This window comes from Pithys albifrons, chromosome 3 (genome assembly GCF_047495875.1).
Source record: "Pithys albifrons albifrons isolate INPA30051 chromosome 3, PitAlb_v1, whole genome shotgun sequence".
NCBI lineage: Eukaryota > Metazoa > Chordata > Aves > Passeriformes > Thamnophilidae > Pithys > Pithys albifrons.
The window spans coordinates 28,304,718-28,317,859 of NC_092460.1; the positions used below are offsets into that span (position 1 = coordinate 28,304,718).

The window sequence follows — 13,142 nt, forward strand, 5'->3', positions numbered from 1 at the left end:
CCCCACAAATAAGCCGAGAAAGCTCTTGTTGATGCAAAGGTTTTTGGTATTGCTGAGCTGAAGAGAAGGGAATAGCTGAAGATGCGGCTGAAACTAACCGTGCCAGTTTACTCTCTTCTATTTTTGCAGTCAAACCCTGATGTAATGGGGAAGAAAATCCAGTAGGTTTAGGTTACGTAGCTTTTACACATTGTGAAGTGTCAGTAGAGAAAAATGAAAAAAATTGAAGTCTAGAAAATAGCCCTTTGTGGAGAAAAAAACCCTGTTGTTTTTAAATGTATTTTCCCTGCCCTATTCAGGACCAGGAAAGCTCTTTCCCCAGAGTACTTTCTGTTCAGAGGCTCTCTCCCAGATGGTGCTTCCTAGATGGTAAGTGTATCTCCCTTGTCTTGTGCCTAGCATGTTGCTTGCTTCTGGAGTGCCTAATGAAGGATAGTTAATCTGAGAGTATTACTGCAGAGATGTATCCATTCATTCTTGTTACACCGCACAGGTGAAAAAGGAGCTGAGTGATTCCCTTTCCCCTCTAAAAAGTGAAACAGGCCCTACATCTAGTAATCAAAATGTCTGCTGTAGGTTTTTCATCCCAAGGAGATCTATTCCCCTAAAGGAGGTTCAGTTTGGTTTATTAGTGTCTCTGCTGTAATGCACAGACTGAGTGCATGGCACTGCCTGAACTCACAGCACAGCTGGTTGTGGCAATGTGCTGCTGCTGCTAAGGCTGTTCTCTGCACTCTGGTTTCTTTGTAGGTTCTGTAGTCTTGAGACACTATAGCATTTCGGTGGTGGAAAGTACCTCCCTTTCCTTGTAACACTGCACTTCATATAACTCCTGGAGGAGCTGCACTTGTATTTGACCCAGACTTTGTCAAAGCAGACACCTGATCTGGGCTTTACATCAGGCTCCAGAGCACAGGAATTAGCAGTTGAAATGGATGGCATCTGCTTTTACAAAAGCTTCAGCATGGGGAGACTTAAATTTTTAATATTCTAAACCAAACCAAATTCTCCTTGGCAATTTCTAATCACTCTTCCTTGTCTCTCATGAGGGAAATTGCTAAAAAAACATTGAGATTCTGTTTGGTTTATGGAGAAAGCTGGGTGGGTAGATGCATTCAGTTTTTGTCTTTAGTATTTGATATTCCCTTACAGTGCCAAAGCCTACAATGCTTGTATCACTGTGCTCTTTTGTCAAAATTCCAGAGTGAATGAACCTGATTTCACTCATCAAATGAAATGCAAAACAGATAAAAAAAAAAATTGCATCTGATGAAGCACATTGTAGATGATAACATACTTTTGGGTTTAGTAATACAAATTATTTGTCAGTGACAAAATTCATAATGTGTGCTTTATTTAGTGCATGTCCCCTATTTTCATGTGTTTTTTCATGAGTAGCATAAATTTTCCTTGAATGTATTTTTAATTCAGAGTGAATATCTGTGGCCATGCCTTTGATTTATAAAGAGCTCCCAAGGATGTTATTGTTCTTTAGATTCAAAATTTGAATTAATCCTATTAGACCCATCAATTTAATTATATGCTTGCCATACTCTCATTGGAACAAAGAAGTAGCTTTTTTCTGTCACTTATTTAATGTAATCAATTATTCTTATAAGCCAGAAATCCATTTAATACATTTTTAAAATATTTATTTCAAGTTAATATTTTCAGAGACTATTGTTTTATTAAGTCTCACCTTTAAATTCACCATTTAATGGGATAGGAATATCATAGAATCATGGAATAAGGATTGGAAGGGATCTTAAAGATTATCTGGTCCCAACCCTCCCTGCAATGGGCAGGGATGCCTCCCACTAGACCAGGTTGTTCAAGGCTTTATTCAGCCTGGCTTTGAACATGGACAGGGCTGGGAAATCACAACCTCCCTGGGAAGCATGTTCCAGTATCTCGCCACTCTCACAGTGAAGAATTTCTTCCTAATATCTAACATGAATTTTTGCTCTTTCAATTTGTACCCATTACCCCTTGTTCTATCACTACAATTCCTAATGAGGGGTCCCTCTCTGGCTTCCCAGTCAGCCCCCTTCAGATATTGAAAGGTTGCTATGAGGTCTTCACACAACTTTTCCTTCTCCAGGCTGAACAGCTTCAGCCTGTCTTCATCGGGAAGGTGCTTCAGTCCTCTTATCAGCTTCATGGCCTCTCTCTGGACTTGCTCCAAGAGTTCCATGTCCTTATGTTGGGGACACCAGAACTTTATGCAGTGGTCCAGGTGGGATCTCAGAAAAGCAGAGTAGAGGGAGAGAACCACCTCCTTTGACCTGCTGACCACATTGCTGTTGAAGCCCAGGACACAGTTGTCTTTCTGGGCTGTGAGCACACACTGCCAGCTCATGTTGAGTTTTTCATCAACCATCTCCCCTAAGTTCTTTTCCGCAGGTCTGCTCCCAATCAGTTCTCTACCCAAACCATAGGTCTACTGGGGATTGCTGTGACCCAGGTGTAGGACCTTGCACGTTGCTTTGAGACTTTGTGAGGTTCACGTCTCCACTTCTTAAGTGTGACTAGATCCCTCTGGATGGCATCCCTTCCCTCCAGCGTGTTGACTGCAACACACAGCTTGGTGTCATCAGTGAACTTGCTGAGGGTGCACTCAGTCATGCTGTCTGTGCTGCTGACAAAGATGTTGAGCAGTTTCAGTCCCAGTAGTGACCCCTAAGAGACACTACACATACGGACATAATGAATTAATTAGATTATTCTCTTTTGGGGCCACTGTGACTTCACTGACACAGGGATTGTCTTACGTAGTAGTGATGTTAGCACAGCCCATTTTGTCCTTGCAGTTCTGCTCAGACTATTTTCTTCACTATGGCTCTCTTGTTTCTCTGTCTTGCAGCAACTTCTGCTGATCGTTTTTACCGCATTGACAGATCTCAGGTAAATCTTTATTCTGTTATCATTTCTATAGATTTTTTTGTTTTTTTAAAGCTATGTCAACTGCAGCTTAAAATTAGTTATCTGCTATTCCTCCAAACTGTTACTGACATCTCATCCATTCATCTATTCTGGCCCATTTTTTAGTTGATGTAATTCACATTGTTTCAATGCTGTCTTGTATCTGCTGACCATCTGCCCTTCTGCTTCCTACAAATTTGATATACAGGTCAGAATTTTCTGCACTTGTCATCCATATTGTCTTATTAAGCACTTTTGTGTGGCACCAGTGTATTTGCATTTATCTTTTCACTGATGCTTTTAGGCACCAGAAGTCTTGATTCTGGTTATATATTGACCATAAAATAACTATGGAAGTTAACATGATGTTACAGTTTGAAAATTATAAACAGGATTGCATCAAATATTCCCAAGGAACCCCAAAACTATGTGTAGCTCTGCTGGATTCAAACCTCTGGTATAATTTGACAATCTGAATATATTTTCTAGAAGACACTGAAAATTTTACAGGGCTTTTGGTGCTTCTGATTTGTAGCCAGAACAAGCCAATTAGTGGCTCAGCATTAAGTGCAAATTGTTGATTTCACACAGTGGTCATTTTTATCTGGTCCCCCTGAGAACTGTGTAAGCTGTTTCTGAACCACATGAACATATTACTGTTTCTTAGCAAAAGCAGCTGGTGCTTTAGTTCAAGCAGCAGGAGTTGCGAATTTAGTTCAGAGTTCCCAGGTTCAGTGCCTGCATGTAGCCACCATGGGATTTCTTTATACACATTGTACATCTTTGCTTTCATGTTGTACTTTAACATTTGGAAGGCACAGGTGAAGAAGATGGAGGTTAAACTAGGAAATTTTTGGCTTATTCTGCATTTGTTTAATACTTGATGCTGTAGCAATGGTCATCCTTCTCTCCTATTTCTCTGTCCTGTGTTTCTGTGGGGAAAACGTCAATACTGTGTGATGGTCCCAGCACAAATGTCGAGAATTTTCCTTCCCATTTGCCTACATAGACAGGCCTACTCATGCTCAGTGTTTTTTTGTTTGGTTGTTTTTGATTTTTTTTAATTTTTACTGAAAGAAAATGAGCCTTCAGTGTCAATAACTGAAAGGAAGGACTAGGAAAGAGAGCTTTGGTAATGGAAATATGAAAGCAGAATGTACAAGCAGTGGAGGTTTGGAAGAGTGCCCCCAAACAATGAAAAGTTCTGTCAGCCATCACCGATGGGGAGACCTCAGTTATTAGTCCTTGTTTCAAAATGCAAACCTCAGCTTTTTGGATAGGCCTCCAATTTTCATCAAAATGACATAGTCACTGAGTAGCAGCCTTTTAAGTGTTGCTCTGAGTGTGAATGTTGTTCATTGAGAATCTTGTTTGACTTGAAATTGATGAAATGTTTACTGGTGGCTTCTGTGGTATTGGTTTCAATGTGGTTGTTTAAGTATGCACTTAAATAAATACACGGAGTCCCCTGAATGCTTTTCAGAAACCCCAATGTGCACCCAGCTGGCTCTGTGGCAGCTGAGTGCTCTGAGAGATCAGTGATGGTGTAGGTTCACTATTTGTTGCTTGTATCACTCCAACAGGAACATTTGCACTTTGTGACGGAAATTTCGCAGGACGAGATTTTTATTCTGGACCCAGAGATGGTGATGTCCCAGCAGGCGGGGACGCCGCCAGGAATGCCTGATCTGGTTGTAGAGCAGGCCTCTGGGTGAGTGCTGCTGGGATCTGACTTTAGCAGTCATATTAGAGATAAGCATCTCTTTCTGGCCCCCTCTTCTGAAGGACTAGGAGAGATGGGGAGTTTGGGACAGGAACAAGTCCAGCCATGGTAATGACAGAAGCACAGTAGTGTAACATCTACTCCATTAGGCATCATGGAGCACACAGCAGGACTAATAGACTTCAGCACCTTTTAATCTCTTCTGTAGGTCAAGATACCACTTGACTATCTGCCCTGCCATAAATCTCTAATGATTGAATTACAAATTCTTTTTCTGCATGGTTAAATCTCTGATACCACTGTATAGGGCCCTGAAGCCCTTTGTGTTGCAGAATCATGGTGAAGTGTCTGCTTCTTATCATTCTCTTGACAAACCAGAAATGCTTCTATTCATCTTTGGGAATAGCCTTATATTCACAGTGAATTAATCAATTTTAACTTGCTATGGACTGAAAAATGCTGGGAACAAGTAAGCATAAGACAGCTTCAAAGTGGAGCATTCAGGGTAATTTCTGAGGGGTGAATACTTTTCCTTCTATCCTTAGAATATCAGATCGGTGGAACCCTGCTGTTCGAAAGAGGATGCTGAGTGACAGTGGCCTCGGCAAGATTTCCCCCCACTATGAGGTACCTGACAAACAAAAGGACGCCAACCAGACACATATGCTGCAGTAAGAGCTCTCTACATTTCTCTGTTTGATAATGCATTGTCACCACAGACAACTCCTAGAGTCTTCCTTTAGCTTATTGAATTGCGCCAATGTGCTAAAATTACAGAAGTCCTTTTGCTATTTTTTTTTTCTCCTCCCTTCTGTTCTTCCTCTTTTCTCAATTATTATATGTTCTTGGCTTTGTTTCTTTTTCTGTGGCACCCTGAACTCTTAATTAACCCAGTTCAAGTGTCTGAAAGAATATACGATATTTTGGATGCCCGAAGTTCCAGCTAAGGAAGTCTTGGCATCTGGTTAGGAGAAAATCAAAGTATTCACCCTCACAGTAGCTCTGGTGCAATGTGACAAAGCAGAAACCTCTAGAACTGCTGCTTGTTTTCAAAGATACAGGCAATACTTTTCATATAATCTTGAACCATGATTAGGATGGCTAAACAGTGGTTTTCTTTCTGATAATTCCCCCATGGATATTCCCTATTTGCTGTGTTAAGATTTGTATAAAAACTTCTCTTATTCTGCTTGCTTATTTCAGAAGTGGTTCTCAACTTTTTGGTCATTTCACTTTATGTTTTCAAAACCATCAGTAGATCTATAGTCACTACCAAACTTTAGATGGGAAACACTTATTAAATCTCTGCTGGTAGCTTTGTAAGATTCCAGTGTTTTGGAGTTGTTTATTCCCCCAAAGTACCTAATGTATAATTGCATACATCACTTTCCACTTTATGTTTCTAGTTTTACTGTATCAATATCCCTATGGACAGGTTTTAAAAATTAGTATAGAAAAATTAGGAATGATGACCCTGTGGTCCTTGTTTCAGATTTTCTTTCTGTCTGGATGTGTGTGGAAGGGGGCTGCAAGGTGCTTACAGGGCAGGCAGACCCTACAGTTCCAGGACAGATGCAGTGTGGATGATAGGCTATGTAGTCATGTGGCTACAAATTGGAAACTTTCCAGCAACCTGAAAAATGCTGTCAGGAAAAGGAGATGTAATTGTAAGAAAGGGTGATCTAGGTAGCACTGTCAGGAGACACTCACCTGGTTTTCTTCTATCCCCCTGAGGGATTCTGGATCAGGTCTTGGTGCTCTTTGCAATGTGAAGAATGGTGAATTCAGGTTCACTGTTCCACAGACTGGAATGGCAGGGCCAAAATTTGCAGCTGGCAAAGCAATCAGAAAAATGATGCTTAGACACTCTTTAGGCAGTGTAGAAAGATGGTGAGAACATGTGTACTAATTGCTAAGAGGAATGATTTTATTTACATCAGCATGAATGGGAATGTTTGCTTAGCTGTAACAATTACATTTGGTTGATTTATTAAGTACAAGGAAAACTGGTGTCATTGCCCAAAGTAAAATGTATCTGTCACTCTCTATTCTAAGGAATTGTTTTCTTTTACAGCTTTTCTAAACTTTAATTGTTTTGACTGAAATTTTTCATAACGGGACTCAGTCTTTGACTATTTTTCTTCTAGTAAAACTTCAACAAAAAAGTCAGTTCTTTCTGAAGACAAGATTTGTGGGAAATATGCTGCTTTAACTTATCTCCTTTCAGATAAATAAATCCAGCAGTTTTTCCCTGAGATGTTTTAGTGCTGGTAGTGGAACGAAGTTTTGGAGGCCTGACATTTAATAAAATGTCATCATAATGCCAGGGAGATGCCTTTTGCTGTCTTGAAAATTACCCCTGAGTTTGCCCTGCTGATGAGGTTGTTCATGCACTTTGGAGACACCTCAGATTCAAGAACTTTCCTTTCAGAAGTTGTTTTCTGTACATGCTCATGGAGGCGTTATGCCCCTCTGTGCTTAATTCAGGTTGCAGGCTGCCCACAGGGCTGACGGAAGTGGGGCTGTGCTGCTCACCAACTCCAGCAGCAAGGAGAAAAGGGATGCAATGGTCAGGGTAAAATGGAGATGGATCAGGGAAAGGTGTATGAAGGAAAAAGGAAAAGAGGTTGGAAGAGCCAAAGGAGTAGAAGCAAAAAGGGAGTACATGCATGAAGGTGGGGAACAGGTTTGGAGGATGGGAGCTGTTAGCTAGGAGCACAGAGGACATGCAGGTGTCTGGAAATCAGCATGGGAATAGTGCAAAGGTGGAGGATATGTAGTGCACATAGGTAACAGATGAGTGAGACAGGTTAGGGGTATGGGTGGAGGGTCTGTGGCTGTTTATCTCCAGAACCTTGGGGTTTGGGTTTATGCAGATTATTCATTACACAGGTGGGCAAGCTCTGAAATGTGTTTAGACACTGCCTCATTTGCTTCCAAGATGGAAGGTGTATAGTAAATCAGTCAGGGGATGGAGTGGAGAAAGCAAGCTATTATTATAGTTACAGCAGTTGAATGCTGCTCTGGAGGACTGGCTTCTCTCAACATCCCTGATAGGATTTCTGAGTGATTAAGATTTACACCAAACTTTTTGCAAATGGCCTGTTGATGGTGTGCTCCTGATTCTATGCATGTCCACTGTGAAGGAGGTTTGGTTCCTGGGAGGCCAATACAAGGAGAATTTTAGAGAGTAAAGGGCTGGAAACTGAGAAATAGGCTTTCTGTTGCCTCAGGATGTAATACTAAAATTGATGGAAAGTTTGTGCCTGTTTTCCCAGCTGCAGAATACAGATAATATTGCAACCTTACCTTAAAGGAGCAGAGTGAGGGTAAATTTCATGGCCATGAGAAGCTTGGGTACTATGGGGAGACTCTGTCAGAGATGCTTAGCAGAGGATTAATCATTTTGCATTCTGTGTGGTCTTGGTATTGTAGAATAAATCAATCTTGAGGCTGTGCACTGATACTGAAGAACAGTATAGGTCTCTACCTAAATACTAGGCAGTAGTCCTGTAGAAGAAAGTGGAGGATAGTAGTGTGATTAAAGGTTGTCATAACATTTAAGTGCAACAGGAATGATGCTCAGGTGACATAAGCTCTGACATTTCTAAGCTGTTGGATGTTTGACATTGCAACCTGAAATACTCTTTCTAACCTGGTACTTTAAAAAAAAAAGTGCTTTAGAGTCTTTAGAATGCAGTATTATATTTTGGCAGCTGAAGTAGCCCCCAGATTCTTTACAGAGATTTGTCCTTTCAGAAATTATTTTTCAAATAAAACTTGAGAGGAGGATTTTAGCAAAATTTCTGAACAGGATTATAGTAGAGAACAGAGGGGACAATTCCTACCGTACATGGCTCTCTCATGAATCTTTTAAGAGTTATGAGCATCCAGTATTTCACATCTAGCTCAAAGTGCATTATCCTGTAGCCTAGGGCAAGTGGCTGGGGACTTGGTGTCAGAGAAAGTGTCATAGCTGTTTCACAAGGAATGCTTTCTGAGTGGTCATTTTTTCTTAAGCAGTTGGAAGTGAACCCCTTCAGGTGTTAGGAACAGATCAAACCACAGCTGATCATAACACAGCTGCAGGCTGCTTAGAATGCATCTGTCATCACTGTATACACACATGTATAAATACATATAAAACCTCTTTAGGATGAAGTAATTATTTCTGACAAGTGAGAAATGTAGCCAGAAAGTCAAAGTATGCAAATAAAAAGATCCCTTAAATTACTTCAATAAATGGAAGCAGAAAGAGAATATGTGATCTGAAAATAATTATAATGTTTGGCATTGCTTTTGATCACAAGCTGCTGTGTCAAAGTGTAATTTGAATATAATGGGTTTGAGGCAGGGGTCTTTCTGACACAAAAATTAGGTTTTTGTTTTCAGTTAACTGAACTTCATGTTATTTTTAGCTGGCTTTTGATTTATGATCATTTATGTTTTGTTCCTTTTTTTTAATAGCTCTTTGATAGGTAACTCATGTATGGGTGGACAGGACATAAAACAGTGTCTTGATACAGTAACCAGGAGTGGGGGCAGATTGTTGTTTAACAGGAACATCAATTAGTGTGAACAGTGCATAAAAAAACCCAAAATAAAATGGCAAGACAGTTTACTTGGATCAGAGGTGCTTGTTTTTAAAAAAGCTAAATATTCTCATCTGACTCCACTGAAACACGTAATTGGACTCTGCCTTTGTATATCAATAGGTTCATCCTAATTTTATCCTATCGATGAAGTGGTGCAGTGATTGTGGATGACCTCATGGCCTATTGTAAACATTTGTAACTGGCAATATATTTCTCTTCCTAGTTACTTTTGTCACCCTGTTATAGGTCGAGAGCCGGAAAATGAAATGAAATGAAAACTACAACAGCATACAAAGATGAAAAGTTGATGATACCTTGGTAGAGGTTTAATCTATGTCTTCTAATTGAAGTCATTAATTTTCCCATTGTTTGGGGCAGTAGCAAACACTTTTCTAGCATCTGTCCAGCTGTGATGGTAATGTGTTTCCAAAGCTGCTAGCTGCACTGTCTGAATGGAGCACATGGCTCGTGAAGGGTGGGTGAAGGTTGGCCAGAATGCCATCTGGTCTTGTCAGGGAGAGGAAGAAAAAATGCCTGTAGGTGCTGGAAGATGGTTGCGGCCCTTTACACTAAATAGACATTAATTAGCTGGTAATACCATGCAGGCATTGCTTTATGAGGCCATAATAACCTAGTTCCTCAGAGGGAAGAAGAAAAAGGCTAAATGCCAAGTGTTTTAACTCAGCCAGAATAATCAGCTCATTGCCCAGGAAATCAGTGTGACAGTGCAGATGTTACAAGGTGGTTTAGGGTGTGTTTTTAAGAGAAATCTTTATGTAGTACAACAGGAGAAGGGCATCAGGGATACCAGTTTGAATGTAGAAAAGAGAAGGAATGTTCATTTAGTCCAAGTTTGGAAAATATAAAGAAATGACTCAGATCATGCTAGGCAGGACCTGCCTCGTGACAGTGAACCTTTGAAACATCAAAGGTTGGTGAAGATATGAAAAATCCAAGTGTTTTTTACAGAACTGTTCCACTGGAAAACTCAGCATCAGCTCTTAAGTAGGCAGAGTAGTCTGCCCTTGTGTTTTTATAGCAAAATCTGAACTATTTTTCAGGTTCAGGTTTAGTTCAAGCTGCATTTATAAGATTAAGCCACAAGAGTGAAGTGCATCTATTTTAACGGGGAATTTGTACACTTGGACAATTTACTTTCCATTGCCCAGATGAGGTTCCATGAGTACTGATTGCTTTCAAACAAATCTTATTTTAGTGAAGGCATAAATCACCATCTGACCTTTACTGTACACTCCCGTGTAGTCCTTATAATAGAACGAGACCATAACAGAGCGCAGTGTCTGTTTTCTCTCAACTCTCCTTTTTCCTGCTCTTCTGCTGTCTTATATACTTTTACAAATAGCTTGCAAAGCATTGTTCTCACTGCCTGAAAGTGGAGAATGAGAAAGCTTTGCCTAAAGCAACTCTGCCTCTTGCTAGGAAAGTGATGTCAAAAAGGAGTTGTTGCTAAAAGAGAAAATGTAGATTCAAAGAAGAGGGAAAATGATGTAATGGGAATTGAGAATGATTCAGAAAAAGGTAAACATGGGTTAAATAGGGCAAGAACTTTCAAAAAAACAGAGAAAAATGAACTATAAGAATGTAGCAAATGGAGAAGAAATTGTTTTAAGGGAAAGCAAGTTCTCTAAGTGAGATTGAGTGTGAAAAACATGCATTTCAGTGTGGGGTCTGGTCATGTATTTTTAAAGCTCTTACTGTTGTCAGCATGATGCAGTCACAATACTTACAATTTACACACATCCTAGATAGGGGGCTACAGTTTATCCACCATTAGGAAAACCTTTTTTCAGTTGCTGCTGTAAATCTTCCCTTACCCCCACTTATGGAGAATTTCTTGACAAAAGTGGCACCTGTTAGTTTTTTTATACTTTAATGCACAACTGTGGTAAATAATAAATGTCATGTATTTTATGGTCCTGTTGTGAATATTCTCTTCATATAGATCAAGCTTTTAGCTGCCTTTATTGTATTTGGAGATTTTTCAGAGGGAGGGCAGGGGGAAAAGTGATAATTATTGGTTTCCTTTGGAGTTCTACCTCGAAGATATGTGCCTAGGGTTCTGGAAAAAAAAACCAGGTTTCTGCTGTTTCTCATTCCTTTAAATGTAACAATGAATATCTTGCAGATTTTTGGCATTATTTAAATAATTTGTTTTGAAGCTTCTTGCCATCAAAAAAAAATCAACATGACAAACAATAGGAAGGCTCTTAAAAATGGTGGAACTTGGCTGACAAAAAGGAGTGTATTTTGTCTGAGAAATTTCTGTTTTTAAAGTCAAACCCTTCCAGAAATAGATCGAATATCATATTTTTTTCTATATAGACAGTTCAGATATACTCAGAACCAGGATAGTTATTTTTATATTGTGGTATAGTCATTGAATACAAGAACAATCTGGAAACTGTAGCATTGCAGACAGAAATAATTTCCTGTGAAATTCATACCTTTTTGGTATCAACAAACAAAATTCTTGCTTAATGCCCTGTGCTACTTTGCAGCCTGTGAGCTTTGAAAAGTTTCTCTATGGACAACCACTGTTGTTGGTATCTGTTACTATTTGAAAGCTAATTTGAGTATCCAGATTTCACAATTTTTCTAGAAGAATCTTTATTTTTCCTTTTGAAGCTGCTTATATAGCAACACCAAGTGCAGCTGCAGATGCAGGTTATATATAAATTTGTCTAAAGATTTGTCCTGTAACTGGAATTAAAGCTTTCACCTGGATAATCATTCATTCACAAGTTAGTTCGGAGCCTCTCCAATGTCACTTAATCCATGTCCACCTCTTCCAAGCAATGTCTCTAGTTCTAAGGACATTCGTCCCTGTAATGGTCAGGAGAAGGGACTCCTGGCCATGTCTGATTAGTAAACACATCTTGACTCAGCTGCAGAAGAAAGGCAGAGTTGAGAGAGGAAAGCAGTGTTAAAATGACAGAGATTTGAGAAGAATGTTCATACAAAAATATCTTTGCAAAGACTGCATGAGATATGCTTGTGGTTTATCCCAAGTGAGGTAGACATGAGAACAGATGTCCTCAACTCAGGATTCAAAAGGCTTTGTGTTACTTCAGTCATTTTGGTACCATTTCAGGTGTGATTCTGGGCATGCAAAGACCCTGGTGTTTTTCTCTTTAGTCTGAAGGCACAAAAGCAGGACTAGGGAAAGTGTTGCCATGCGCCGTCCCTGTTAGGTCAGGGGAATGAGCCATGGCCCTGTGGTGATTGCACCCTTCAGACCTGAGGGACCTTTGCAAGCAGTGAGAATCAAATGGTTCTGGAGAATATTCTGTAGAAACTTTCAGCGACTTCTGGTGTCACCTTTAGGTGACTTTAAGTTATTTAATCACCTCTTCCTCTGTTTTAATTAGTAGAATTTTTATGTCACTACTGCTTAAGGTCTGGCCTTACCTGCAGAGAGCTGGAGTGTAGAAAATGCGTGGGTTTTACTTATTAAAATTTCTGCAATAGTCACTAGTATTTGGTACTTGCACATCATCCTGACAACCCCATATCGCACTAATACTAAGCTTTAAGATACTGTGTTTTGCTTCTGCTCTTGTTAACTGTAATTGGGAAAAATATAAGTCAGAATGGGGTTTCGTTTGGCATGTCTATGGCCTTATTTGTATAAGTGAATGCAATGCAAAGAGCATTTGTTTTCTTCAAGAATGAAGTCTCCAGCCTTTGCTGTTGAGGCACCAGATTACTAGGGTTTAATAACAGTTGGCACATCTGATGAGGTGGGTTTATGTATCTGCCCCTTCTGTATGTGGTGGAAAGAAATTATGTTCTCTACTGTATTCTGGAAGACGGTTTTTAACTCATTAGTAGTTACAGCCAGTTAATTTTATTATTCAGCATTTAGCTCCCCAGAGTGGATT

At 39.8% G+C, this 13,142-nt stretch overlaps 1 protein-coding gene across 4 annotated transcripts in view; it reads left to right on the forward strand.

The window, feature by feature from the left end:
* Window positions 1–13,142, forward strand: part of DGKI (diacylglycerol kinase iota) — a 207,017-nt gene that overhangs the window by 149,926 nt on the left and 43,949 nt on the right. For all 4 annotated transcript variants that reach the window (XM_071551159.1, XM_071551160.1, XM_071551161.1 and 1 more), the window contains 4 exons: window positions 300–369; window positions 2,864–2,904; window positions 4,506–4,633; window positions 5,191–5,316. In XM_071551159.1, coding sequence (XP_071407260.1) covers window positions 300–369; window positions 2,864–2,904; window positions 4,506–4,633; window positions 5,191–5,316 — 365 coding nt within the window. The remainder of the gene's footprint in view (window positions 1–299; window positions 370–2,863; window positions 2,905–4,505; window positions 4,634–5,190; window positions 5,317–13,142) is intronic.